General features: G+C 41.7%; 1 protein-coding gene and 1 long non-coding RNA gene across 5 annotated transcripts in view; one reads left to right on the top strand and one right to left on the bottom strand.

Annotated features, from left to right (window-relative positions):
• The window catches only part of grid2ipb (glutamate receptor, ionotropic, delta 2 (Grid2) interacting protein, b), a 58268-nt gene extending 38845 nt beyond the window's left edge, over window positions 1-19423 (top strand). Inside the window, exons 11-25 of one of the 4 annotated variants that reach the window (XM_061909032.1) lie at window positions 391-476; window positions 625-775; window positions 2310-2602; window positions 2755-2796; window positions 5632-6360; window positions 6442-6591; window positions 6771-6858; window positions 10563-10640; window positions 11706-11902; window positions 11975-12130; window positions 13333-13419; window positions 13499-13628; window positions 13716-13834; window positions 17257-17421; window positions 17549-19423. In XM_061909032.1, the coding sequence (XP_061765016.1) occupies window positions 391-476; window positions 625-775; window positions 2310-2602; window positions 2755-2796; window positions 5632-6360; window positions 6442-6591; window positions 6771-6858; window positions 10563-10640; window positions 11706-11902; window positions 11975-12130; window positions 13333-13419; window positions 13499-13628; window positions 13716-13834; window positions 17257-17421; window positions 17549-17620 (2543 nt within the window). In that variant the 3' untranslated portion in view covers window positions 17621-19423. Of the gene's footprint in view, window positions 1-390; window positions 477-624; window positions 776-2309; window positions 2603-2754; window positions 2797-5631; window positions 6361-6441; window positions 6592-6770; window positions 6859-10550; window positions 10641-11705; window positions 11903-11974; window positions 12131-13332; window positions 13420-13498; window positions 13629-13715; window positions 13835-17256; window positions 17422-17548 lie in introns of all 4 variants that reach the window. The other 3 variants (XM_061909031.1, XM_061909034.1, XM_061909033.1) reach the window with 3 other exon arrangements.
• Window positions 1-21064, bottom strand: part of LOC133558001 (uncharacterized) — a 66440-nt gene extending 45376 nt beyond the window's left edge. The window contains exon 1 of the long non-coding RNA XR_009807881.1: window positions 20980-21064. This is a non-coding gene — a long non-coding RNA (uncharacterized LOC133558001). The remainder of the gene's footprint in view (window positions 1-20979) is intronic.
• Window positions 21065-25334: the final 4270 nt, after the last annotated feature.

Below are 25334 nucleotides of genomic sequence, written 5' to 3'. Positions count from 1 at the left end.
CTGCCAAGGGGACTAAAAATAAATACAGTGTCAACCAGAGGAGATCGCCGTTTGGGATTGGAATTAAACAGCATCAATTGGCAATGTCCGGTATTGAATGTTGCTCGATTGATCAGCAGAGGGTGATAAGTTATTATTGCAGTTCATACAACAAGGTTTAATTCAATCATTCTATTGGATACCATTACATTTTGCAGCTACTGCCATGATTTTGTCGCAATTGGCCTTGCCAGTTGCGAATGAAAATAACACCTTCCACACGTAGGTCATTATTTTCTGCACAGCTTTCGAGCATCTGCTCCTCCATGCTTTTCTGCGCGGCTTCATCCTCTCCCCTTAGTGCTGGGGGAGGATGCAAGGTGCCACTCCTCATGCTTTATTGTGCTTTAGGAATTCATGTGGATGAATGTGCAAGCCAGGAGGAGAGGCAGTCAGGAGACGGAACCTCTTTCCCCGAATCCCCTGATCTAAGTCATGTAGGTATACATTGCATTAGGGGAGCTTGCTCCTTTTGTGCTCTTTCATCATTTGAAGGTCTGCCCGCCTCTAAAAAAATAAACAATTTGGCCGGCAGACCTTCAAAGTACAGTCGTCTTTCTGTGCTAATCATGCCTCCATTCATAGATGTCAGGTGTGTACACTGAGTTGGAGAACGTGTACGCAGGAAAAAGTGTGTCTCCGCTGCAGGGGTGCTCCCCGGCTGAGCCCGAGGGACCCGGACAGACTGAGGCCTATGGCCGCTCTCTCTCCCCCCTCACACTCCCCCCGCTAACAGGTACTCGTCAAACACACACGACACTCGCTCTCAGATGCACGCTCTCCAAAAGTGCTTCAGGTGGAGATGGGGGAATGAGCAATGACCGGTGTGTCATTGTTACAACAAAAACAACAACATTACACTTGTCACCAACATGAGTAATTTGTCCAATTACTGTATGTAACTCTTTTACGTCTCATCCGCTGCACACAAAAGGGCGAACATTTATTAAAAGGTACACCCTCACTGTGATGCCTGCGCTTATACTTTTCTGACACATACACAACATGGTGGTACAACTGTTAAAGGCCTACTAAAACCCACTACTACCCACCACGCAGTCTGATAGTTTATATATCAGTGATGAAATATTAACTTTGCAACACAGGCCAATACGGCATTTTTAGTTTACTAAATTGCAATTTTAAATTTCCCCGGAGTTTCTTCTTAAAAACATTGCGTAATGATAACGTGTGCGCGTGACGTCACGGACTGTTAGGAAATATGAGCGCTGCACACACACACAGCTAAAAGTCGTCTGCTTTAACCGCATGATTACACAGTATTTTGGAGATCTGTGTTGCTGAATCTTTTGCAATCTGTTCAATTAATATTGGAGAAGTCAAAGTAGAAAGATGGAGTTGGGAAGCTTTAGCCTTTAGCCACACAAACACATGGTGATTCCTTGTTTAAAATTCTCGGAGGTGAAACTTTACTATGGATCACAGCGGTCAAGCGGACATGGATCCCGACCGAATGTCAAACAGCAGGTTTCGGTCAGAAAATTGTGGTAAAAAGTTGCTTCTTACCGGAGATCAGCTGAGCTTGCGCCGTCCATAAAGCTTCCGTCGACTTCCCTGAGACATTGGCGTCAAGACAACAGTGGACACACACCTCCGACTATCAGGTACTGTTAAACTCAATTAAACACTAGCAACACAATAGAAAGATAAGGGATTTTCCAGAATGATCCTAGTAAATGTGTCTAAAAACATCTGAATCCGTCTCAATGCAATCGCGTTTTTTTTTTTTTTTTAGTCTGTCGCTATCAATATCCTCAAACACACATCTTTCATCCTCGCTCAAATTAATGGGGGAATTGTCGTTTTCTCGGTCCGAATAGCACTTTTTGTTGGAGGCTCCCATTATAAATAATGTGAGGATGTGAGGAGCCATCAACAGGTGACGTCATCGTCTGCGACTTTCGGTAGAGGCAGGGCTTTTCTGTTAGCAACCAAAAGTTGCAAACTTTATAGTGGATGTTCTCTACTAAATCCTTTCAGCAAAAATATGGCAATATCGCGAAATGATCAAGTATGACACATAGAATGGTCCTGCTATCCCCGTTTAAATAAGAAAATCTCATTTCAGTAGGCCTTTAAACCACAATTTCAAGTCAGGTTGACTTGTAATTTCTCACACAGCTCAATGCACTCAACAAAATCCCCAGTTACTTTTAGGCAGTGATTATTTCACGTCGCCCCCCACAGCATGGTATGAAGTCCAGTCATCATGTTGTATATTGCTGCATCTTCACTCTCCCTCCTTTCAGGTAACCGTAAATCGGGCCTGTCCCTCACCTGGAAGGAACCCCTGCCCACCCAGGTTTATGGGATCCACCATCAAAGCAGTGTGGACTCCAACCCTTATGTCAGCCTGGAGAGCCCTCCCGCCTCCCCCCAGCGCAGCCCCAACACGTTGAGCCGCCGCACGAAGCTGTTCACCTTCTCCCGCCCACCTCGCAGCAGGGACACGGACAAGTTTTTGGACGCCCTCAGCGAGCAGCTGGGTCACCGGGTCACTCTCGTGGATGACTTTGTGGCGGGCGAGAACGACTATGAGGAGGTGAGTGAGAACATCATCTCTGTGCACAAAAATATGTATTTTTATCAGTCTATAAAGTTACATTTTGTATAATTCGTTACATGTTAGTGTTGCGTTTGACATTGGAGGCTCGCGTATGTACGCAATAATGAACACTTGTGTTACATGAACAGATATATCAAGGTGATTGTCAAGGTTTCAGAAGGAGTGTGCCTGTAAGTAACATTTGATTAAAGTATACATTGTAGAGTCTAAATAAACTGTGTACAGTAAATCCCTGTTAGTCTCAGGAGTTACATGCCAAAACCCGCGGCAAACAGTAAAAAACGAATGACTGAACCCATAAAAAGCCCTAAAAATCCATGTGCTTGATAGTCTAAATTAGGGGTTCTCAAAATAGGGCTTCCCAAATGTAATACACATTCATAATAACCTCTTTTAAACTCACAACATGTATGCAAAATTAACTAGTTGACATCTATCGAATGTGACAATCTACACTACTTTATATGTATGCTGTGTCAGGCCCATGGTCCATTGGCACATTGTAACTTGGGCCTTTTGCTGGCAAAACGTTTGGGCACCCCTATTCCAAATCCTATAAAATGCCTCTCACTGTTGTTATATATTTTAAAATCTGTTTTACACGTCAATTAACGATTACGGGCATCTAGTATACTGTATTGTACAAACCCCGTTTCCATATGAGTTGGGAAATTGTGTTAGATATCAATATAAACAGAATACAATGATTTGCAAATCCTTTTCAACCCATATTCAATTGAATGCATTACAAAGACAAGATATTTGGTGTTCAAAAAGTTATTTTTTTTTGTTGCAAATATTAATTAACTTAGAATTTCATGGTTGCAACACATGCCAAAGTAGTTGGGAAAGGGCATGTTCACCACTGTGTTACATCACCTTTTCTTTTAACAACACTCAATAAACGTTTGGGAACTGAGGAAACTAATTATTAAAGCTTTGAAAGTGGAATTCTTTCCCATTCTTGTTTTATGTAGAGCTTGAGTCGTTTAACAGTCAGGGGTCTATGCTGTCGTATTTTACGCTTCATAATGCGCCACACATTTTCGATTGGAGACAGGTCTGTAGTGCAGGCGGGCCAGGAAAGTACCCACATTCATTTTTACGAAGCCTCGCTGTTGTAACACGTGGCTTGGCATTGTCTTGCTGAAATAAGCAGGGGCGTCCATGATAACGTTGCTTGGATGACAACATATGTTGCGCCAAAACCTGTACGGACCTTTCAGCATTAATGGTGCCTTCACAGATGTGTAAGTTACCCACGCCTTGGGCACTAATGCACCCCATACCCTCACAGATTCTGGCTTTTGAATTTTGCGCCTATAATAATCTGAATGGTTATTTTCCTATTTGTTCTGGAGGACACCACGTCCTCTGTTTCCAAATATAATTTGAAATGTGGACTCGTCAGACCACAGAATACCTTTCCACTTTACATCAGTCCATCTTAGGTGAGCTTGGGCCCAGTCAAGCCGGCGGTGTTTCAGGGAATTGTTGATAAATGGGTTTGGCTTTGCATAGTAGAGTTTTAACTTGCACTTACAGATGTAGCGACCAACTGTAGTTACTGACAGAAGTTGTCTGAAGTGTTCCTGAGCCCATGTGGTGATATCCTTTACACACTGATGTCGGTTTTTGATGCAGTACCCCCTGAGGGATCAAATGTCTGTAATATCATCGCTTACGTGCAGTGATTTCTCCAGATTCTCTGAACTTTTTGATGATTTTACGGATCGTAGATGGTAAAATCCCTAAATTCCTTGCAATAGCACGTTGAGAAATGTTGTTCTAAAATTGTTCAACAATTTGCTCACAAAGTGGTGACCCTCGCCCCATCGTTGTTTGTGAATTACTCAGCATTTCATGGGAGCTGCTTTTATACCCAATCATGACACCAAACTGTTCCCAATTAGCCTGCACATGTGTGGGATGTTCCATATAAGTGTTTGATGAGCATTCCTAAACTTTATCAGTATTTATTGCCACCTTTCCCAACTTCTTTGTCACGTGTTGCTGGCATCAAATTCTAAAGTTAATGATTATTTGAAAAAAAAAAAAATAGTTTATTAGTTTGAACATCAAATATGTTCTTTGTAGCATATTCAACTGAATATGGGTTGAAAATGTTTGCAAATCATTGTATTCCGTTTATATTTACATCTAACACAATTTCCTAACTCATATGGAAATGGGGTTTGTACATATAAAATTCTCATTTAAAAAATAAGGCAGGCTGCACCACTTCTTAATTACCCAAGCAGTGTTCGTATATCGCACGCAACATGACCACTCATAGTACACGCTATTTTATACCTTTGCACCTTTAGCGCGTAATTTTCGGATCTTATTAAATCATGCCAATTATGTTTTGTTGAAGCATTTTCCTTCTGGAAAATGTAGAGTTAATTGGTGTGAGACAACATCCTCTGCTGGATTAATTGCTTAACCAATCTTTCTCCCCTGCAGATAGCGCCATCCAACCAATTTCTATTAAAGTTACAATAAATAAATAAAAACACACATTTTAGGAGAGAAAAGAAATCCCAAAAACGACTGGGATTAACTGTACACTAACTGGAACTCCTTGGTTCAATTTGAGTCTGTCTAAATTGCAGGTTTCATTTTTTTTATTTCCTGTATCGTTTCTTTTTCTTCTTTAACTTGATAAGTTGATGAGAGGGGGTACTGGTTATGTTGCATGTGTTTTGAAACATTACTCCTTAGATTTTGATGAGATATTGATAGCATTTTTGTCTCAGAGTTTAGCAATGATGCACAAAGGAGATTCAACACAAAATCTGCATGCAAAATTTAAGCTTATTTTTGTCTGGCATTTATCAGTCATGTAAGACCTCTCTGACAGTATCAATCCAAATAAAACATGTAAAGGCAACAATACTCATTAAATGATTGTAGTTTTTATTTACAAGGTCAGAAAGCGATTCTTAAAATTGTTAGGCAAAGTACTTACAAACTGACACCTAATTGAATGTTTCCTCCCTCAGATGAGCTATCCAGAGGATCAGGACATGGGCTTCATGCCTCGACAGTTCAGTCGTGGCAGCAGTGAAGAACACAGTAGCAGCGATGAGGTTTCTTCTCCCGGCTATTCTTCAGGTTCAGAGCATATCCCACCTCCTCCCACCCAGAGCCCCCCGCCTCCGCCACCGTTCCAGGCCTTGATACCACCTCCAGTTCAGTTCACGGACCACAGGCCACCAGTCCGCTTCTCACCAGAACATGTCCCCCGCAGCCGGATGCCTTTTCATCCTCATCACCCCATCATCCCCCCTCCTCCACCGCCTCTGAGGACCCTCCTGTCCAACCGCTCCCCTCTCCACAAGGGGCTGCCCGCCAGAGAAGAGGCAGGCGACCTGCAGCGCTTCCAGGCCCCATCCGGTCGTCAGTCACGCGGCCACACCACCCTCACAACCACCACAATCTTGCGCTCGTCCCGCCCTAGCTACCTCCCACGCCAGCTGAGCCAGCCCCAGCCCATCCGCCAGCCATCCCCTCAGCCCTCCCCTCAGACACTGCGCCCGAGCCAACTCGTCCTGCACAGGCATCACACGCTCCACCACCAGCACAGCTACCAAGGCCCGTTGCCGCCATCCCTCGAAGATCACAACGCAATTCGGAGTGAGAAACAAAGCAGAGCTACGTCCACAATTCATTCAAAGTCTGCGCTGCCCTGCCGTGTTAAATCCCCCCGTCAGGACGAAGATTCCCACCAGGTACGTGGCCATTCATTTCCCCTTTATCATGCACCCCTATATCACTGGATTGTAAACAAGTTTATCCGATTCTTATCCCAGGCACCCCCGCCTCCTCCTCCACCTTTGCCCCCACCCTGTGACCCGCCTCCGTTGCCCAAGCCGGGCCACGCGGCCGACACCAACCACATGAGCGTGAAGAGGCTGCGCTGGGAGCAGGTGGAGAACTCCGAGGGCACCATTTGGGGTCAGGTGGGCATCTTGGAATCCAACACTTTACGAGTGAAGAGATGTTCTTTTTCTCCAACTCCACCTACGTTACTTGTGTTGATGAGTCACAACAGGCTGATAACGTCTATGAGTTTAAACTGTTTAATCCTGCTGAACAACATCAAGAGAGTACAACATGTCCTTGTTCTTTTTCTATTCAGCTTGGGGAAGATTCCAATTACGACAAGCTAACTGACATGGTGAAATATTTAGACCTTGATCTACACTTCGGTACTCAACGCCGATCTAGTAAGTTAGTGTGTTTTTTTTTTCTCCTGATGCATCATCATGCTTTTACCACCTCATTCTGTTTGTAGGAATTATAATTATGTGGGTAAAGAGGTTAGGACCCTACAGCAGGGGTGTCCAAACTTCAGCCCGGGGGGCATTTTTATTGGTCCTTGATATACTCCTAATATAGAATAATATATCTATATAAATATATTTTTAGATATTAAACTAATTTGCTTTGTCACAAAACACAAAAAAATATTATTTTTTTGGTTTGGATGGCCTAACACAATGTACCAGTGCTCCCAAGATACTACTCACATTTAAAAAAATATTTTACTATGTGTAGTAGAGATGCGCGGTTTGCGGTCTCATCCGCGGAGTCCGCGGATAAACTGCGGGTCGGGCAGGTGACATGACGAAAAAATAGATTTTAATTAGATTCGGGCGGGTGGCGGTTGAACCATCCGGAAATATTTGATATACATGGTTCTGGGATCGGTATCCTTTGCCATTCAAAAAGCCATTTAAGACCCGTGTCATAAAGCGAAGAATTCAATAGGAGAAGCTATTATTCTCTTGAATGACTGCCGGCAGTCACCCAAATAATAAGTATTAGGACGTGCTATGAAGCCATTGTCTTTGTCGCCTTCTACAACATGTACGATCTGCTTGTCAGTCCAGCATCATGTTGTGTATGGCTTCCGCGGCAACACGCACACGACTGCAAAGCATACTGGGTGACACAGAGTACACTAATAGTTGGGATATAAACAATTTTAACACTCTTAGTAATATGCGCCACACTGTGAAGCCACACAATACAAGATTGACAAACAGATTTCGGGAGAACATCCTCACAGTAACACAACATAAATGCAACACAACAAATACCCAGAATCCTTTGTATCCGTGACTATTTTATACAACCCGCTAGCAGCAAACCCCGCCAACTCCCCACCCCCACCCCCCGTGCGTCGGTAAGGTGGGCGGGGTTGGGGGCGCGGGGGGTGTAAAATATATTCAGGAAGTTTCACGGATACAAAGGATTATGGGTATTGTTGTGTTGCGTTTATGTGGTGTTACTGTGAGGATGTTCTGTCACGCGTTCGGCGCACTTCTTGCGCGGAGTTGCCACTTCGTGGATGCACAACGACCAGTCAGCACGAGTGCAGGTAAGAAACTGATTTTAATGTAATCAAACAAAAGAACACTGACACAAAAGTGGAAAAATAAAGCGCGCGCCTACGCACGGAAGCTAACGCTAAACTTAGCAGGATACAAAAAGGGTCCAAAACGGTGACGTGCCGAACGCACGCGAAGCTAAGACGGAACTTAGCACAACTAAAGCAGAGGATACATACGTGATTGTTGCCGTTAGCAAATAATGAGCCGAGGACGAACTGAGGAATCAGGTGGGCTTAAATACACAAATAATAATCAAAAACAGGTGTGTGACAGGAGCCCGTGAGGAGGAGCACACTAAGTTGCCATGGTGACTAAACAAACGGGGAATTGCTCAAACACAACGAATCGGCAGAGTCCAGAACTAAACATGAACAAACACATATAAACGGCAAAACAATAAACGATCCGCTTAGCGGATCGTGACATGTTCTCCCGAAATGTGTGTGTCAATCTTGTTTGGTGTGGCTTCACAGCGTGGCGCATATTAGTAAATGTTAAAGTTGTTTATATCACAACCATCAGTGTACTCTGTATCACCCAGTATGCCTTTTAATATTGGACGTGTCATTGCGGAAGCTGCGCACATGTTGCCGGACTAACAATCAGTTCGTACATATTGTTGAAGGTGTCAAACGCAATGGCTTCACAGCACACCCATATTCTTGTCATTAGGATGAACGCTATTGGATAGTCGCAAGAACGTCAGCGGCTCCAATTGTCTTAATAACTCTGTGAAACAGGTTTAAACCACTCTGTGAGTGGTAAAGGCGGCCGACCTCTGATGTATTTCAGCGGGCGGTTGGCGGGCGGGTATGGTTATGATAAAATGTTGGTTCGGGTGGACGGCGGGTGGATGACGACTTTGGTTCTGCGGATGATATAATTGCCTATCCGCGCATCTCTAATATGTAGGGATTGGCATTATGACCTATATTGCAGCCTCTTGTGATAAATCTTTACATCACAATATATGATTTTATTATTTGGTATATAAATGATAATAGAATACTTTCAAAACATGTTACTGTACAAAGTCTCATAATTTGGCTGCTGATGTATACGATAACATACTGCATCATTTCCGGTTGCATTCATTTCACAAAACTATTAATCAACTTCCTAATGTACTGTTAAAATGTACTAAGCATTTATTTGTTTTTTGGCGATTTACCATTATTTTGGAGTAATATGACAAATGTGGTTATTGATCCAATGTCAAGGAGTTATAGTGGAATGAATGATTATACTAATCCTGATATTTCAAATTTTCAAGATCAGTGAATTATCAATCAGACAAAAACACAAGACAGTGGTGTAAAAATGTTAATGAAATATTTCAATGATTTCCATATTCCCTTTTATTACATGAAATATTTTGAGTCAACTAAAATCAATAGTGCGAGGTACATAAACATAAGCAAAAATTACTACTGACTCTGATTTGAATCATTTGTTTTCCCCTTGAAGTCTTCCTGTGTCTAGGGAGTTGTGTCTTGAGTTTATAAACAACAACAAAAAAAAACAGAAAAATATCGATCTAATCACTTTAGTATAGACCAAATAATGATACTATACTTGGTACAGTTACTGTCCATTTGTATCGTTCCCCCTACCTCTGTTTGCATTCAAAAGCTCTCGCTTAGCATGGCTTTTTGTATCCTCTTGTGTATTATAGTGTGTTTAGCTGTTGTTCATCCTCAATCCTCTAGTGATAAAAACTTGATTTGCCTCCATGTAGGTGAGGGCCTTGGAAGTGACTTTGTACTGTGGAGGTACATTAACTGCACAAGCAAGAGTGCATATGCGTTGCGTTGAGGACATGTTTGTTGCAGCTTGTCCCTATCAAATTTGGGACACAGCTCCAATGTGTCATCAGTATGTGCCAATCATGATATGAAAATAGAATTAGAATCTCATCACTGACTACCCCTGGTAAATGTGTATCATATATCGTCCATATTACTCAATCTTAGTCATATCTTTTCATGCGACAACACTAAAGTAAAAACCCTTTCACACAATGTAAAGTAGTCCGTGAACAGCCATCACTGTTCTCTCAAAATAACTCAACACACAACCATTATTGGCAGAAAATGTCAGTAAACCTCAAAGTAAAGATGTTTTTGGATATCTATTTACCCCTCCTCACTGTAATTGTGGACACTCCTGCCATGCAGTCATACGAATACATTAACATTTGAGTGACTTTATATGTTCAATGACATGCCTTGTTTTGCTTGTACTTTTACAGTCATATCAGTCACTGCTGTTCTCCATAAAGTACTGTGGACATTCACCCATTTTCCATAAGGCACCATGTTCCCCCACCCAGTATCCACTAATAGCACAGTTCTGCCACAAGAAAGACAAATCGTATTTATCAATGGTGGCCTCAAGAGAGTCCCATGAAAGAACTGGGTTAATAAACACATCATCTTGAAATGTGTGTGTGTGTATGTGTGTGTATGATCGATCCCTGGTGCCTGGAGAACCCATCCTCACACTGTTGTTAAAATGCCCAGTGTCTCCTCCAGAGCCCATCTTCCTGTCCGAGAACTTAAAAAAAAAAGACGTTGTGGAGATCCTGTCACACAAGAAAGCCTACAATGCATGTAAGTACAGTAAAGCACTTGTAAACCCCAGGTACACTATATTCATAGTTATAAACAATACTAAATGAGGACGGCGTGGCTCGGTTGGTAGAGCGGTCGTGCCATTAACATGGTTCGATCCCCGGCTTCCGCCATCCAAGTCATGTCCGTTGTGTCCTTATGCAAGAAGACACTTCCCCCTTGCTCCTGATGAGTCGTGGTGAGGGCCTTGCATGGCAGCTCCCGCCATCAGTGTGTGAATGTGTGTGTGAATAGGGGAGTTTGGAAATAGTGTCAAAGCACTTTGAGTACCTGGAAGGTAGAAAAGCGCTAGACAAGTATAATCGTCGTGGCTTACAATTGTGTGGTACTGCACTGCATCACGCTGAGAGATCTTTCTCATAGTTTGGTCCTTTATTTAGCTGCAGTTAGCTAGATATATGTTGCTATGGAGACAGTAGGAGGCAGAACTGTTTTCTCACTGTGGTCTCACTTATGGTTTAATTGTTTTTCTTTCAGATATGCATTGTTCCCTTAAAGCAGTCCTTCTCAAAAAGTGGGGCAGGCCCTGGGTGGTGGGGGCGGTGAGATGCCAGGGGGGGGCGAGTGTGATCTCAGGGAACATGCTTTTTTTGCCATATATGTTGAAGCATATGTGGTACTTGGTTTCACTGTAACCACGATGGGAGACAAAGAAAGACCGTTGTGTTGTTCCCTTTAATGTTAATAAGCTTACAATGTTATGCAGAGGTACAGTTATAACAATTTTATAGACATTTTATACTATTTATAGTCACAATGGAGAGTGGGGGGCAGGGGTGCACGCAATATTGTTTTCTTCCTAGAGGGGGCGTAACAGAAAATATTTGATAAGCACTGCTTTAAAGATATAATTGCTAGTGGCGGACTATATTTTTATTTTTAATGCTTTTAATTGCTGTTGTCGTGACAACCTGAATGCATTGGGTTGTTGCCATAGCGACAGCGGTAATGTACCTCAAGGGCCTGACTAAAATTCCAAAGGCTTTTACCAATAAGGGACTGTCATTCTTACTGTAACTTCTCCAACTCCACCCCCTCCTTCAGCCATCCTCGTGGCCCATTTGAAGCTTTCCCCTGCCGAGCTTCGCCAGGTCCTAATGGACATGACCACGGACAGACTGGAGCCCGCCCACATCAAGCAGTTGCTGCTCTACGCCCCCGACGAGGATGAGGTCAAACAGTACGAGCAGTTTGAGCAAGATCCGGCCAAACTGAGTGAGCCCGACCAGTTCAGTTTCCAGGTAATAAACTACCCAGAATATAATACACACACATAGAATAAATGTATACATAAGTTCGGTGCAATGCTGCAGATGCTTATGGTGCCCGAGTATAAGACCCGTCTGCGGAGCCTCCACTTTAAGACCACCTTGCAAGAAAAGACGGAGGAGATGAAAGTGGCCTTTGATTGCATCTACAAGGCCTCAGTGGAGCTGAAGACCAGCAGAAAACTGGCTAAAATTCTTGAGGTAAAACACAGTGCAGGTTTCACCCATGTACAAATAGTATATACAGCAAACTCCTCACATTTATGCAACCATTGTGTTGTATTAAAGAGTTATGGGCTACTAAAAATTACCCAAACAATTATTTTTGAAAGGCTGGCAATGCAAGTGAGTAGTGGTTGTAGTAGTAGCAGAAAGTATAGTGTTATGGTCTAGGGCTGCACTGCTGTTCATTGAGAGAACCCCGAACAACATTTCCTGTGATATTTTGAAGCAGACCATGGTCTCCACCCTTGGGAAACTGGGACACATGTGGGGATGGACGACACGGCCTAAAAGCTGTATCGTGATATGTAATGCAGCCTTCTGCTATGACGATATACATCACAACATATTATTTTATATATGAATGATAATAGAGGGCTTCACGGTGGCAGAGGGGTTAGTGCGTCTGCCTCACAATACGAAGTTCCTGCAGTCCTGGGTTCAAATCCAGGCTCGGGATCTTTCTGTGTGGAGTTTGCATGTTCTCCCCGTGAATGCGTGGGTTCCCTCCGGGTACTCCGGCTTCCTCCCACTTCCAAAGACATGCACTTGGGGATAGGTTGATTGATTGGCAACACCAAATTGGCCCTAGTGTGTGAATGTGAGTGTGAATGTTGTCTGTCTGTCTGTGTTGGCCCTGTGATGAGGTGGCGACTTGTCCAGGGTGTACCCTGCCTTCCGCCCGATTGTAGCTGAGATAGGCGCCAGCGCCCCCCGCGACCCCGACAGGGAATAAGCGGTTGAAAATGGATGGATGGATGATAATAGAAACATTTCCTGCTGACATATGCGTTAACATATTGCGTCATTTCCAGATGTATTACATTGTCAAATTTATTAATAATCTACTTTATAACTCAATATCTGGTTACGCTCTGCTGTACCAATGGTCCATACACACTTCTGTTAAAATGTGATAAGCACTACATTAGTTTTGAATATTATCGATCCAATCCCAAATATACAGGGGCAGCATTGGTCATATCAATGCTGCTGCTACCCTTTGAGACACTTGTGATTAAGGGCTATATAAAGAAACTTTGATTGATTGTTTGATTGATTATCAATATCGCACAACCCTAAGTTATATCAATGTTTAATTTCTACACTATTGTTTACTGAGAAGACAAAGTACATACTTTCGAGAGGTATTATGATTTGTTACTTGCTATTTCCTACAGTTTGTACTTGCGATGGGAAATTACCTGAACAACGGCCAACCCAAGAGCCACAGGACCACCAGTTTTAAGATTAACTTTCTCACCGAGGTACCAGCTACACTCAGACCATGTAGTCCCACTCTCTGGGTTGATTGGTTTGGTTTGATCATTACATTGTGTTTGCCAGCTCAGCACAACCAAAACGGTGGACGGTAAATCCACTTTTCTCCACATTTTGGCAAAGTCTCTGTGCCAACATTTCCCAGAGCTGCTCAACTTTTCCAGAGACCTCACCGCAGTTCCTCTGGCGGCCAAAGGTATAAGATGAGAATAGAATAAGCTTGTCTGCTCATTTCGATGGTACTGTAGGAATTATGAATTTATGCTGGTTTCTCTTGAACCAGTGAACCACAGGGTGGTAACCACAGAGCTAAGCGACCTTCACACCACCATCCAAGACATCAGAGCAGCATGCCTGAAGATCCCCCTCACCTCTGAGGACCGCTTTTCTTCCGTCATGAGCGTAAGTTAACAAAAATACGGTGGTGGGGCACTGCAGTTCATTGAGAGAAGCCCGAATAACATGTTCGGTGATATTTTGAAGCAGAGCATGGTCTCCATCTTTGGGAAACTGGGACACATGTAGGGATGGGCGATACGGCCTAAAAACTTTATCGCAATATGTATTGCAGCCTGAACACCCAGGACACAGTGGAGAGACTATGTCTACCAGCTGGCCTGGGAATGCGTTGGGATCCCCAAGCTGGACAAAGTAGCAGGGGAGAGGGAAGTCTGGGCTTCTCTGCTTAGGCTACTGCCTCCGCAAGCCGACTTCGTATAAGCAGAAAATGACAGATGGATGGATATACACATGTACGCATACATGTAAACATATATAACATACGTACAAACCTTGTTTCCATATGAGTTGGGAAATTGTCTTAGATGTAAATATAAACGGAATACAATGATTTTGCAAATCATTTTCAACCCATATTCAGTTGAATATGCTACAAAGACAACATATTTGATGTTTAAACTGATAAACATTTTTTTTTCGTGCAAATAATCATTAACTTTAGAATTAGATGCCTGTAACACGTGACAAAGAAGTTGGGAAAGGTGGCAATAAATACTGATAAAGTTGAGAAATTCTCATCAAACACTTATTTGGAACATCCCACAGGTGTGCAGGCTAATTGGGAAAAAGTGGGTGCCATTATTGGGTATAAAAGCAGCTTTCATGAAATGCTAAGTAATTCACAAACAAAGATGGGGCGAGGGGCACCACTTTGTAAGCAAATTGTCAAACAGTTTTAGAACAACATTTCTCAATGAGCTATTGCAAGCAATTTAGGGATTTTACCATCTACGGTCCGTAAAATCATCAAAAGGTTCAGAGAATCTGGAGAAATCACTGCACGTAAGCGATATTACGGACCGTTGAGCCCTCAGGCGGTACTGCATCAAAAACAGACATCAGTGTGTAAAGGATATCACCACATGGGCTCAGGAACACTTTATAAAACCACTGTCAGTAACTACAGTTGGTCGCTACATCTGTAAGTGCAAGTTAAAGCTCTGCTATGCAAAGCAAAACCCATGTATCAACAACACAGAGGAACGCCACTGGCTTCGCTGGGCCCAAGCTCATCTAAGATGGACTGATGCAAAGTGGAAAGGTGGTTTGTGGTCTGATGAGTCCACATTTCAAATTATATTTGGAAACTGTGGACGTGGTGTCCTCCGGAACAAAGAGGAAAATAACCACCCGGATTGTTATAGGCGCAAAGTTCAAAAGCCAGCATCTGTGATGGTATGAGGGTGCATTAGTGCCCAAGGCATGGGTAACTTACACACCTGTGAAGGCACCATTAATGCTGAATGGTCCATACAGGTTTTGGAGCAACATATGTTGTCATCCAAGCTATGTTATCATGGACGCTCCTGCTTATTTCAGCAAGACAATGCCAAGCCACGTGTTACAACAGCGTGGTTTCGTAGTAAAAGAGAGCGGGTATTTTCCTAGCCCGCCTGCAGTCCAGACCTGTCTCCCATCGAAAATGTGTGGCGCATTTTGAAATGTAAAATATGACAGCGGAGACCCTGGACTGTTGAACGACCAAAGCTCTACATAAAACAAGAATGGGAACGAATTCCACTTTCAAAGCTTCAATAATTAGTTTCCTCAGTTCCCAAACGTTTATTGAGTGTTGTTAAAAGAAAAGGTGATGTAACACAGTGGTGAACATGCCCTTTCCCAACTACTTTGGCATGTGTTGCAGCCATGAAATTCTAAGTTAATTATTATTTGCAAAAAAAAATAAAGTTTATGAGTTTGAACATCAAATATCTTGTCTTTGTAGTGGCATTCAACTGAATATGGGTTGAAAAGGATTTGCAAATCATTGTATTCCGTTTATATTTACATCTAACACAATTTCCCAACTTATATAGAAACGGGGTTTGTACATACATTTATGTAATCTAGTAAGTCAAGACACCAGTAGAGTTGATAAATGTTTATATACTAAATTACCCTGAAGGTTAATAGTAGACAATAACAAGAAGTAAGTCTGAGCCTCGTGAGAGGACAATTGTGCCGTTTGATTAATAAAGAGTTGGTATATTGTAACAAGTTACTGTACCTTCTTTGTTTACACAATAAACAAACATACATTTTGATTAGACAATTGATGTATGCGTTTGAGCGCTGCTGAAGAGACAAATTCCATTGGGGAAAATTATGCTCATAAGCTAAAATATGCGGCAAAGTTTCGGCATTGGACAAAGTGCTAGAGCAAGCTGAATACACATGGATTGTTTGAATTTGTGTGAACTGGCACGATTGGAACATCGTGGAGGGATTGATTATAGTTTTACTAGCAGAAAACAAAGCAAAATACATTCAGTTATAAATGTAAAAGACATGGACGGCGTGGCGCGGTTGGGAGAGTGACCGTGCCAGCAACCTTAGGGTTCCTGGTTCAATACCCACCTTCTACCAACCTCGTCACGCCTGTTGTGTCCTTGAGCAAGACACTTCACCCTTGCTCTTGATGGTTCGTGGTTAGGGCCTTGCATGGCAGCTCCCGCCATCAGTGTGTGAATGTGTATGTGTATGGGTGAATGTGGAAATAGTGTCAAAGCGCTTTCAGTACCTTGAAGGTAGAAAAGCGCTATACAAGTATAACCCATTTACCATTTACATAATGACAAAATATTTATTATGACTTTTACCTTTTATTGAAGACTATTGTTGACCCTCTGTGTTCTTTCCTGGATCCAGTAGTGTTTCTTTGTCAAAGTGCTGACATTCGCAACTTTGTTTGGCCCCATGGTGGGTTATTTAGCAGTCGCACTCTTTAAAAAAAAAGCACAGGGACTAAGTCTATGTTGAAGCACTCCATTCCGCGGAATGATACATGGATGAACGGATTACATTGTGACACACAATGTTTGGGTGTACGATAACTGAGGCATTGTACGAAACTGTGTTTTTGTGAACAATTTTATAGACAACAGCATCATACAAAAGATGGAGTTTTAGAAAAGTAATGTTAAACTGTACCTAAACATTGCATGCACTTTACAAGTGTCATAAACACAAGGGGGGTGCCCAGTGGGATACATTGTGGTCATCAAAGACCCTGTACTTCCAGCTCAGGCAAGCACAGACCTCCACCAATGCCAAATGGTCCTAATCCAGCTTCAATTTGTACATTTACATAACGTTAAATGGATGCTCCAATGTTGTCCATTGGATTCATGACTTACATTTTATTAAATATATTAAATTATACAAAAATACTCCTACTTTCACCTCCATTTTGGTTTATAATTCTGATAACTAACACAAAAATAAAGCTATGCATTAATTAGCTGATTGAAGTAACTACACTACACTGTCAAATCTGTTAATGCTTGACGTTTGTTGTCTAACAGAGCTTTCTGGAGAACAGCCACCCTGCCATCCAGTCTCTGGAGTCCCTGCAGTGCCGAGCAATGGAGGAGTTCTCCAAAGTGGTCTCCTTCTTTGGAGAAGACAGCAAGTCCACCAGCACAGAGGCCTTTTTTGGTATTTTTGCAGAGTTTATTCACAAATTTGAGGTGAGCGAAAGAATCAGAACTGTGGCCGTTATCTATTCAAAGCATCTTATTTAGTCTCACCCGTGTGTGGTGGCGATATTTCAGAAAAATGTGTTCAATGTTTGGATCGTTTCTTTTGTTGTTTCAGAGAGCTCTCAGTGAGACCCAGACTCCAGAAAACCCTAGAAGTCCCAGATTGTCCTCCCCACTGGCCTGGTAGAACCAGCAGAGTCTGATCTCCAAAACCAAAGTGCCAAAATGACACATGGATGGTGGCAGGCAGACACTACAAACAAGATTGAGCACTTTATCTACAACAACAATTGAGATATACCAATTGTGTAGAAGTACTGTTATTTCAGGTGCTTGATTTTAAGCACTGGGAAACATTATTCATCAGATAATGTGTTCATAAATGACTTTGAGCCTAGATATAAGTACGATATATTTATTAAACGTGTACATATAATATCCTATTATGATGGACGATGATTCAACATTTTGGAAAAAAATAAAAATCTTAAAAAAGGAATGCTAAAGCTAGGAATTAGGAAATCATTAGCACCACATAGCTTAGCTTAACTTAATGAGATGTCTGCCGACTACCATTTTAATCAAAAATATACAAGCATCTCTTAAGCAAAGGTTTTATCTATAGTTTTTACCTAATTTATCAGAACGTGACCGACGCATTTGAGTTATTTTTCATAGTAATTAAAGGCCTACTGAAATGAGATTTTCTTATTCAAACGGGAATAGCAGGTCCATTATATGTGTCATACTTGATCATTTCGCGATATTGCCACATTTTTGCTGAAAGGATTTAGTAGAGAACATCGACGATAAAGTTCGCAACTTTTGGTGCTGATAAAAAAGCCTTGCCTTTACCGGAAGTCGCAGATGATGACATCACCCGTGTGAGGGCTCCTCACATCCTCACATTGTTTATATTGGAAGCCTCCAACAAAAAGAGCTATTCGGACCAAGAAGACAACAATTTCTCTATTAATTTGAGCGAGGATGAAATATTTGTGGCTGAGGATATTGATAGCGAAGAACTAGAAAAAATAAAATAAAATAAATAAAGTAAAAAAAAAAAAAGGCAATTGCATTGTGAGCGATTCAGATGTTTTTAGACACATTTACTAGGATCATTCTGGGAAATCCCTTATCTTTCTACTGTGTTGCTAGTGTTTTAGTGAGATTATATAGTACCTGATAGTCGGAGGAGTGTGTCCACGGGTGTCTTGATGCCAATCTCTGAGGGAATTAGTCACGGCAGCAGCAGCACGACAGAAGTTCCGCTGAGCTCCGGTAAGAGGCAACTTTTTACCACAATTTTCTCACCAAAACCTGCTGGTTGACAAGGGGCCGGGAACCATGTTCGCTTGACCGCTCTGATCCATAGTAAAGCTTCACCTCCGGGAATTTTAAACAAGGAAACACCGTGTGTTTGTGTGGCTAAAGGCTAAAGCTTCCCACCTCCATCTTTCTACTTTGACTTCTCCATTATTAATTGAACAAATTGCAAAAGATTCAGCAACACAGATGTACAGAATACTGTGTAATTGCGCGATGAGAAGAGACGACTTTTAGCCGCTAGTGGTGCTGCGCTAATATGTTCCCTCCAACTCTAGACGCCAAGCGCACGCGTCATCATACGCGTCGTCATTCCGCAACGTTTTCAACAAGAAACTCCGCGGTGGGTAGTAGTGGGTTTCAGTAGGCCTTACTTCTACCGACCACGCAGTCTGATAGTTTACATATCAATGATGAAATATTAACATTGCAACACATGCCAATACGGCCTTTTTAGTTTACTAAATTACAATTTTTAATTTCCTGGGAGTTTCGTCTTGAAAACGTTGTGTAATGATGACATATACGCAAGACGTCACGGGTTTTTAGGAAGTATGAGCGCAGCGCACACACACAGCTAAAAGTCGTCTGATTTAACGGCATAATTACACAGTATTTTGGAGATCTGTGTTGCTGAATCTTTTACAATTGGTTCAATTAATATTGGAGAAGTCACAGTAGAAAGATGGAGTTGGGAAGCTTTAGCCTTTAGCCATACAAACACACGGTGATTCCTTGTTTAAAATTCCTGGAGGTGAAACTTTACTATGGATCAGAGTGCGGTCAAGCAAACATGAATCACGACGGAATGTCAACCAGCAGGTTTCGGTGAGAAAATTGTGGTAAACAGTCGCTTCAGCTGAGCTTGTGCCCTCCATAAAGCTGCCGTTGACTCCCCTGAGACATTGGCGTCAAGACACTCGTAGACGTACACCTCCGACTCTCAGGTAAAATTAAACTCACTAAAACATTAGCAACACATTAGAAAGATAAGGGATTTCCCAGAATTAACCTAGTAAATGTGTCTAAAAACATCGGAATCCGTCCCAATGCAATCGCGTTTATTTTTTTTCGCGTTTATTCACTTTTTTTTTCTTTCTAGTCCGTCGCTATCAATATCCTCAAACACGAATCTTTCATCCTCGCTCAAATTAATGGGGAAATTGTCGTTTTCTCGGTCCGAATAGCACTTTTTCTTGGAGGCTCCCATTAAAATCAATGTGAATATGTGAGGAGCCGTCACGCCAAATTTCTTCCCCCCTATAACCCCCCCCCCCCCCCCCCCCCCCCATTTACTTCCGGGGTCATGATTAATACAGACGTTTTGTTAACGCTATATTATAAAAATACAACGCTGTATTATAAAAATACGGATGTTTTGTTAACGCTATATTTAAAAAAAAAATTTTAAAAACTATTTACAATCACAAGCTATGGGATGAAACATTTACTTCCGGGGTCACGTTTCCTCTAATGTCATCCCAAAGCTTGTGTTTGTAAATTGTTTTTTTTAATTTTTTTATAATATAACGTTAACAAAACGTCTGTATTTTTATGATATAGCGTTATATTTTTATAATATAGCGTTAACAAAACGCCTGTATTAATCATGACCCCGGAAGTAAATGGGGGTGGAAGGTTTTTGTAGGGGGGAAGACATTTGGCGTGACTACTCCCATTTAAATCAATGTGAATATGTGAGGAGCCATCAACATGTGACGTCATCGTCTGCGACATCCGGTAGAGGCAAGGCTTTTCTCTTAGCACCGAAAGTTGCGAACTTTATCGTGGATGTTCTCTACTAAATCCTTTCAGCAAAAATATGGCAATATCGCGAACTGATCAAGTATGACACATAGAATGGACCTGCTATCCCCGTTTAAATAAGCAAATCTCATTTCAATAGGCCTTTAAGTGCTGTTAGCGTCACCTGAGCTAATTGCTGCCCTTAAAAGCTAGTGCTTGGCTGTAGCCGTTTACTAATACACTACATATATTTTTAAAATGTTGAACTATTTATTTTTGACCGGGAGAAACATGTCATCCATTTCATTTGTGCCATTTTTTGGGCACACTTCAGATGACAATGGTTCTACAAGGTCAGCCATTTGTATATCTGTCATTACAGACAGGTGGATTGTCTTTTTATGAATACACGGTAACAGTCCGGCTTTACTTGAAGGAAGTGTGAATAAGTGAATAACAAAGCATTGTACATACCTTAATTTTTTTCCCGGTTGCTATTGTGACCTTGCGACTCCTCCACAGTGTTCCAGTGGCTGTGGTGTACATGTTTGGGCTATGCACTCCCAGCTCTGCTTTCAATTTTCTCTGTGTAAATGCCCCCTGTTTACTTTTTTTTTTTTTTTCATTTCTCCCCTCGTTGCACAGCTTTTTAAAGTCGTAAAACGCAGAAGCACAAGGTCTGCGACAGTGCCGTGAACGTGTTTCTGTTCATAATCAGTCGCATGTTGGTAAACGTGACGTGAGGAATATTGTGCAGCTGGTAGCAAACATCCCTTATTCTTCATTCTTTTGTAACTGTGTGGTTTTGTTGGATTACATCCATGTTATGTTATGGACCTTTCATGTTTGATCTATAGAAAAACAAAACAATACTCTAAAATAAAAATGTCATATTTTTTTTGCATCATAGTCACAATTTTGATAAGTTTTTGGTGTGTTTATCAGAGAAACCCGCAAAACAGGCTTGTAGGTATGATGTAGCCCAGGGGTGTCCAAAGTGCGGCCCACCACACATTCTGGAAATGCCCATCCATCCATCCATTTTCTACCGCTTATTCCTTTTTTTGGGGTCGCGGGGGGCGCTGGCGCCTATCTCAGCTACAATTGGGCGGAAGCCGGGGTACACCCTGGACAAGTCGCCACCTCATCGCAGGGCCACCACAGACAGACAGACAACAATCACACTCACATTCACACACTAGGGCCAATTTAGTGTTGCCAATCAACCTATCCCCAGGTGCATGTCTTTGGAAGTGGGAGGAAGCCGGAGTACCCAGAGAGAACCCACGCATTCACGGGGAGAACATGCAAACTCCACACAGAAAGATCCCGAGCCTGGATTTGAACCCAGGACTGCAGGAACTTCGTATTGTGAGGCAGACGCACTAACCCCTCTGCCACCGTGAAGCCCGTACATTCTGGAAATGCTGAAATGTTATTGCAAAAAATAAACAAAAATTCAAAAAATCTAATGAGAAAAGGTTGACACAAAGCTGCCATGGAGGCTGTTTTTTTTATTTTATTTTGTCTTTCTTTTTTTAATTTTTTGCCATTGCTCAAAAAAAAAAAAAAGACTAAAAAAATCCATGTTTTAATGAATTATTTTCAAGGCTCCAGTTACTTCAAATATTTCACTTTAAAACGTATTTTGCGCAAAATATTGCATACCGTATTTCCTTCAATTGCCGCAGGGCATATAGCTGCCTTGAATTACTGCCGGGTCAAACTCGCTTCCCAGAATAATTAGCGCATGCTTAGCATTACCACCTGGTCAATCTCGTGACGTCACGAGTGACACTTCCCCTGTCATCATTTTCAAAATGGAGGAGGCTGATTTCAATACCGGTAATTTGAAATCGCATAAAGGGAAGAAGATTAAGAGCTATTCAGTAGGATTTAAAGGCCTACTGAAATGAGATTTTCTTTTTTAAACGGGGATAGCAGATCCATTCTATGTGTCATACTTGATCATTTCGCGATATTGCCATATTTTTGCTGAAAGGATTTAGTAGAGAACATCGACAATAAAGTTTGCAACATTTGGTCGCTTATAAAAAAGCCTTGCCTGTAGCGGAAGTAGCAGACAATGTGCGCGTGACATCACAGATTGTAGGGCTCCTCACATCCTCACTTTGTTTATAATCATAGCCAACAGCTACAAGAGCAATTCAGACCGAGAAAGCGACGATTTCCCTATTAATTTGAGCAAGGATGAAAGATTTGTGGATGAGGAAAGTTACACTGAAGCACTAAAAAAAAAAAAAAAAAAAAAAAAGGAAAGGCGACGGCTCCAGGCGGCGGCAGTGGGAGCGTTTCAGATGTTATTAGACACATTATATTGTTTTAGTGAGATTATACATTCATACCTGAAAGTCGGAGGGCTGCGGTGAACGCCAGTGTCTCTGAGAAAAGCCAATGGAGGAGCCAAGATCACAGCTGCCTTTTTGACAGCTGAAGGAGAAGGTCGCATAATCCACTCAAGTCTCCGGTAAGAGCCGACTTAATATCACAATTGGTTGACATGTGGTAGAGAAACATGTTCGCTTGACCGCTCTGTGTTAAAGCTTCACAACAAACAAAGAAACACCGGCTGTGTTTCGGTTGCTAAAGGCAGCTGCAATCCACCACTTTCCACCAACAGCATTCTTCTTTATAGTCTCCATTATTAATTGAACAAATTGCAAAAGATTCAGCAACACAGAGTCCAAAATACTGTGTAATTATGCGATGAAAAGAGACGACTTTTAGCCGTGAGCAATGCTGGGCTAAAATGTCCGATCCAACCAATAACGTCACAAGCACGCGTCAACATAAGCGTCATCCTTCCGCGACGTTTTCAATAGGATACCTCGCGGGAAATTTAAAATTGCAATTTAGTAAACTAAACCATGTGTTGGCATGTGTTGCAATGTTAAGATTTCATCATTGATATATAAAATATCAGACTGCGTGGTCGGTAGTAGTGGGTTTCAGTAGGCATTTAAGGTCCAAGCTTACATCACACTCAAATTTTTACTGCATACCTTTGGTAAGTGCTGGAGTGAGAAGAAGTTTTAAACTAATTAGCGCATGCTTACTTTTACCGCATGCCTTTGGTAAGCGCAGGAGTGAGAAGAGGTTTGAAATTAATTAGCGCCCCGGCGGCAATTCAAGGAAATACGGTATATTGTGTAGATGCCATATAAAAACATCAACGATTCATTTGACAAAAGAGCATAAAACAAACAGAATAACATTTCAAACGTAAAATTGACAGATATATCTGAAGTTGATCTCGTAACTTAGGTGTTGAAAGTAAAAGAAAAACCCAGTAAAAATGTATCAGTTTATTAGTGGGGCACCCTTTGGATCCCAAATATATTTATTGGTACTGTATTTATCTTCTGTGATGAGGTGGCGACTTGTCCAGGGTGTACCCCCTCCCCCCTCCTACCGCCTGAATGCAGCTAAGATAGGTTCCAGCGACCCTAAAAAGGACAAGCGGTAAAAAATTGATGGATGGATGGATGTATTTATCTTTTCACTGTGATTACTCAAAAATAATAAATAATTAAAATCAATGGTGTCCTGCATTATTTATCTTTTAGGGATCTTATTACTAAATACTGTGTATTTTAGTTTTACAATAAAAATGTAAGTTCTTTTTGACAGAAAAGCCATACAACTTTTTTTTAACTTGACGTTGATATGGAGATTTATTGTAATCGTTAAATAAAAAATAATAATTTGACTTATTTTTAACATTATAATGACTAAGACCTTTTATGGTCCCCGGGACCCCTAAAGGTAAAATACATTTAAAAAAATCCATATATTCTGTTTTGTTTTGAAAATGAAAAATATCAAAATGGCCCCCAGATGCTTTATTTTTTCCGTGAGCGACCCTCAGTGGAAAAAGTTTGGACACCCCCGATATAGCCTGTTTTTTCCTGACCTAACGTAGAAATATATATATATGTACAAACCCCGTTTCCATATGAGTTGGGAAATTGTGTTAGATGTAAATATAAACGGAATACATTGATTTGCAAATAATTTTCAACCCATATTCAGTTGAATATGCTACAAAGACAACATATTTGATGTTCGAACTGATAAACATTTTTATTTGCAAATAATCATTAACTTTAGAATTTGATGCCAGCAATACGTGACAAAGAAGTTGGGAAAGGTGGCAATAAATACTGATAAAGTTGAGGAACGCTCATCAAACACTTATTTTCGTACATCCCACAGGTGTGCAGGCTAATTGGGAACAGTTGGGTGCCATGATTGGGTATAAAAACAGCTTCCCAAAAATTGCTCAGTCTTTCACAAGAAAGGATGGAGCGAGGTACACCCCTTTGTCCACAACTGCGTGAGCAAATAGTCGAACAGTTTAAGAACAACGTTTCTCAAAGTGCAATTGCAAAAAATTTTAGGGATTGCAACATCTACGGTCCATAATATCATTAAAAAGTTCAGAGAATCTGGAGAAATTACTCAACGTAAGCTGCATGGCCGGAAACCAACATTGAATGACCGTTACCTTCGATCCCTCAGACGGCACTGTATCAAAAACCGACATCAATCTCTAAAGGATATCACCACATGGGCTCAGGAACACTTCAGAAAACCATCCATCTTCTTCCGCTTATCCTAGGTCGGGTCGCGGGGGCAGCAGCCTAAGCAGGGAAGCCCAGACTTCTCTCCCCAGCCACTTCGTCCAGCTTCTCCCGGGGGATCCCCAAGGCGTTCCCAGGCCAGCCGGGAGACATAGTCTTCCGAACGTGAAAACCACTGTCACTAAATACAATTTGTCGCTACATCTGTAAGCGCAAGTTAAAGCT

This window comes from Nerophis ophidion, linkage group LG08 (assembly GCF_033978795.1).
Source record: "Nerophis ophidion isolate RoL-2023_Sa linkage group LG08, RoL_Noph_v1.0, whole genome shotgun sequence".
NCBI classification, from domain to species: domain Eukaryota; kingdom Metazoa; phylum Chordata; class Actinopteri; order Syngnathiformes; family Syngnathidae; genus Nerophis; species Nerophis ophidion.
This window is presented reverse-complemented; position numbering and strand designations above follow the sequence as displayed.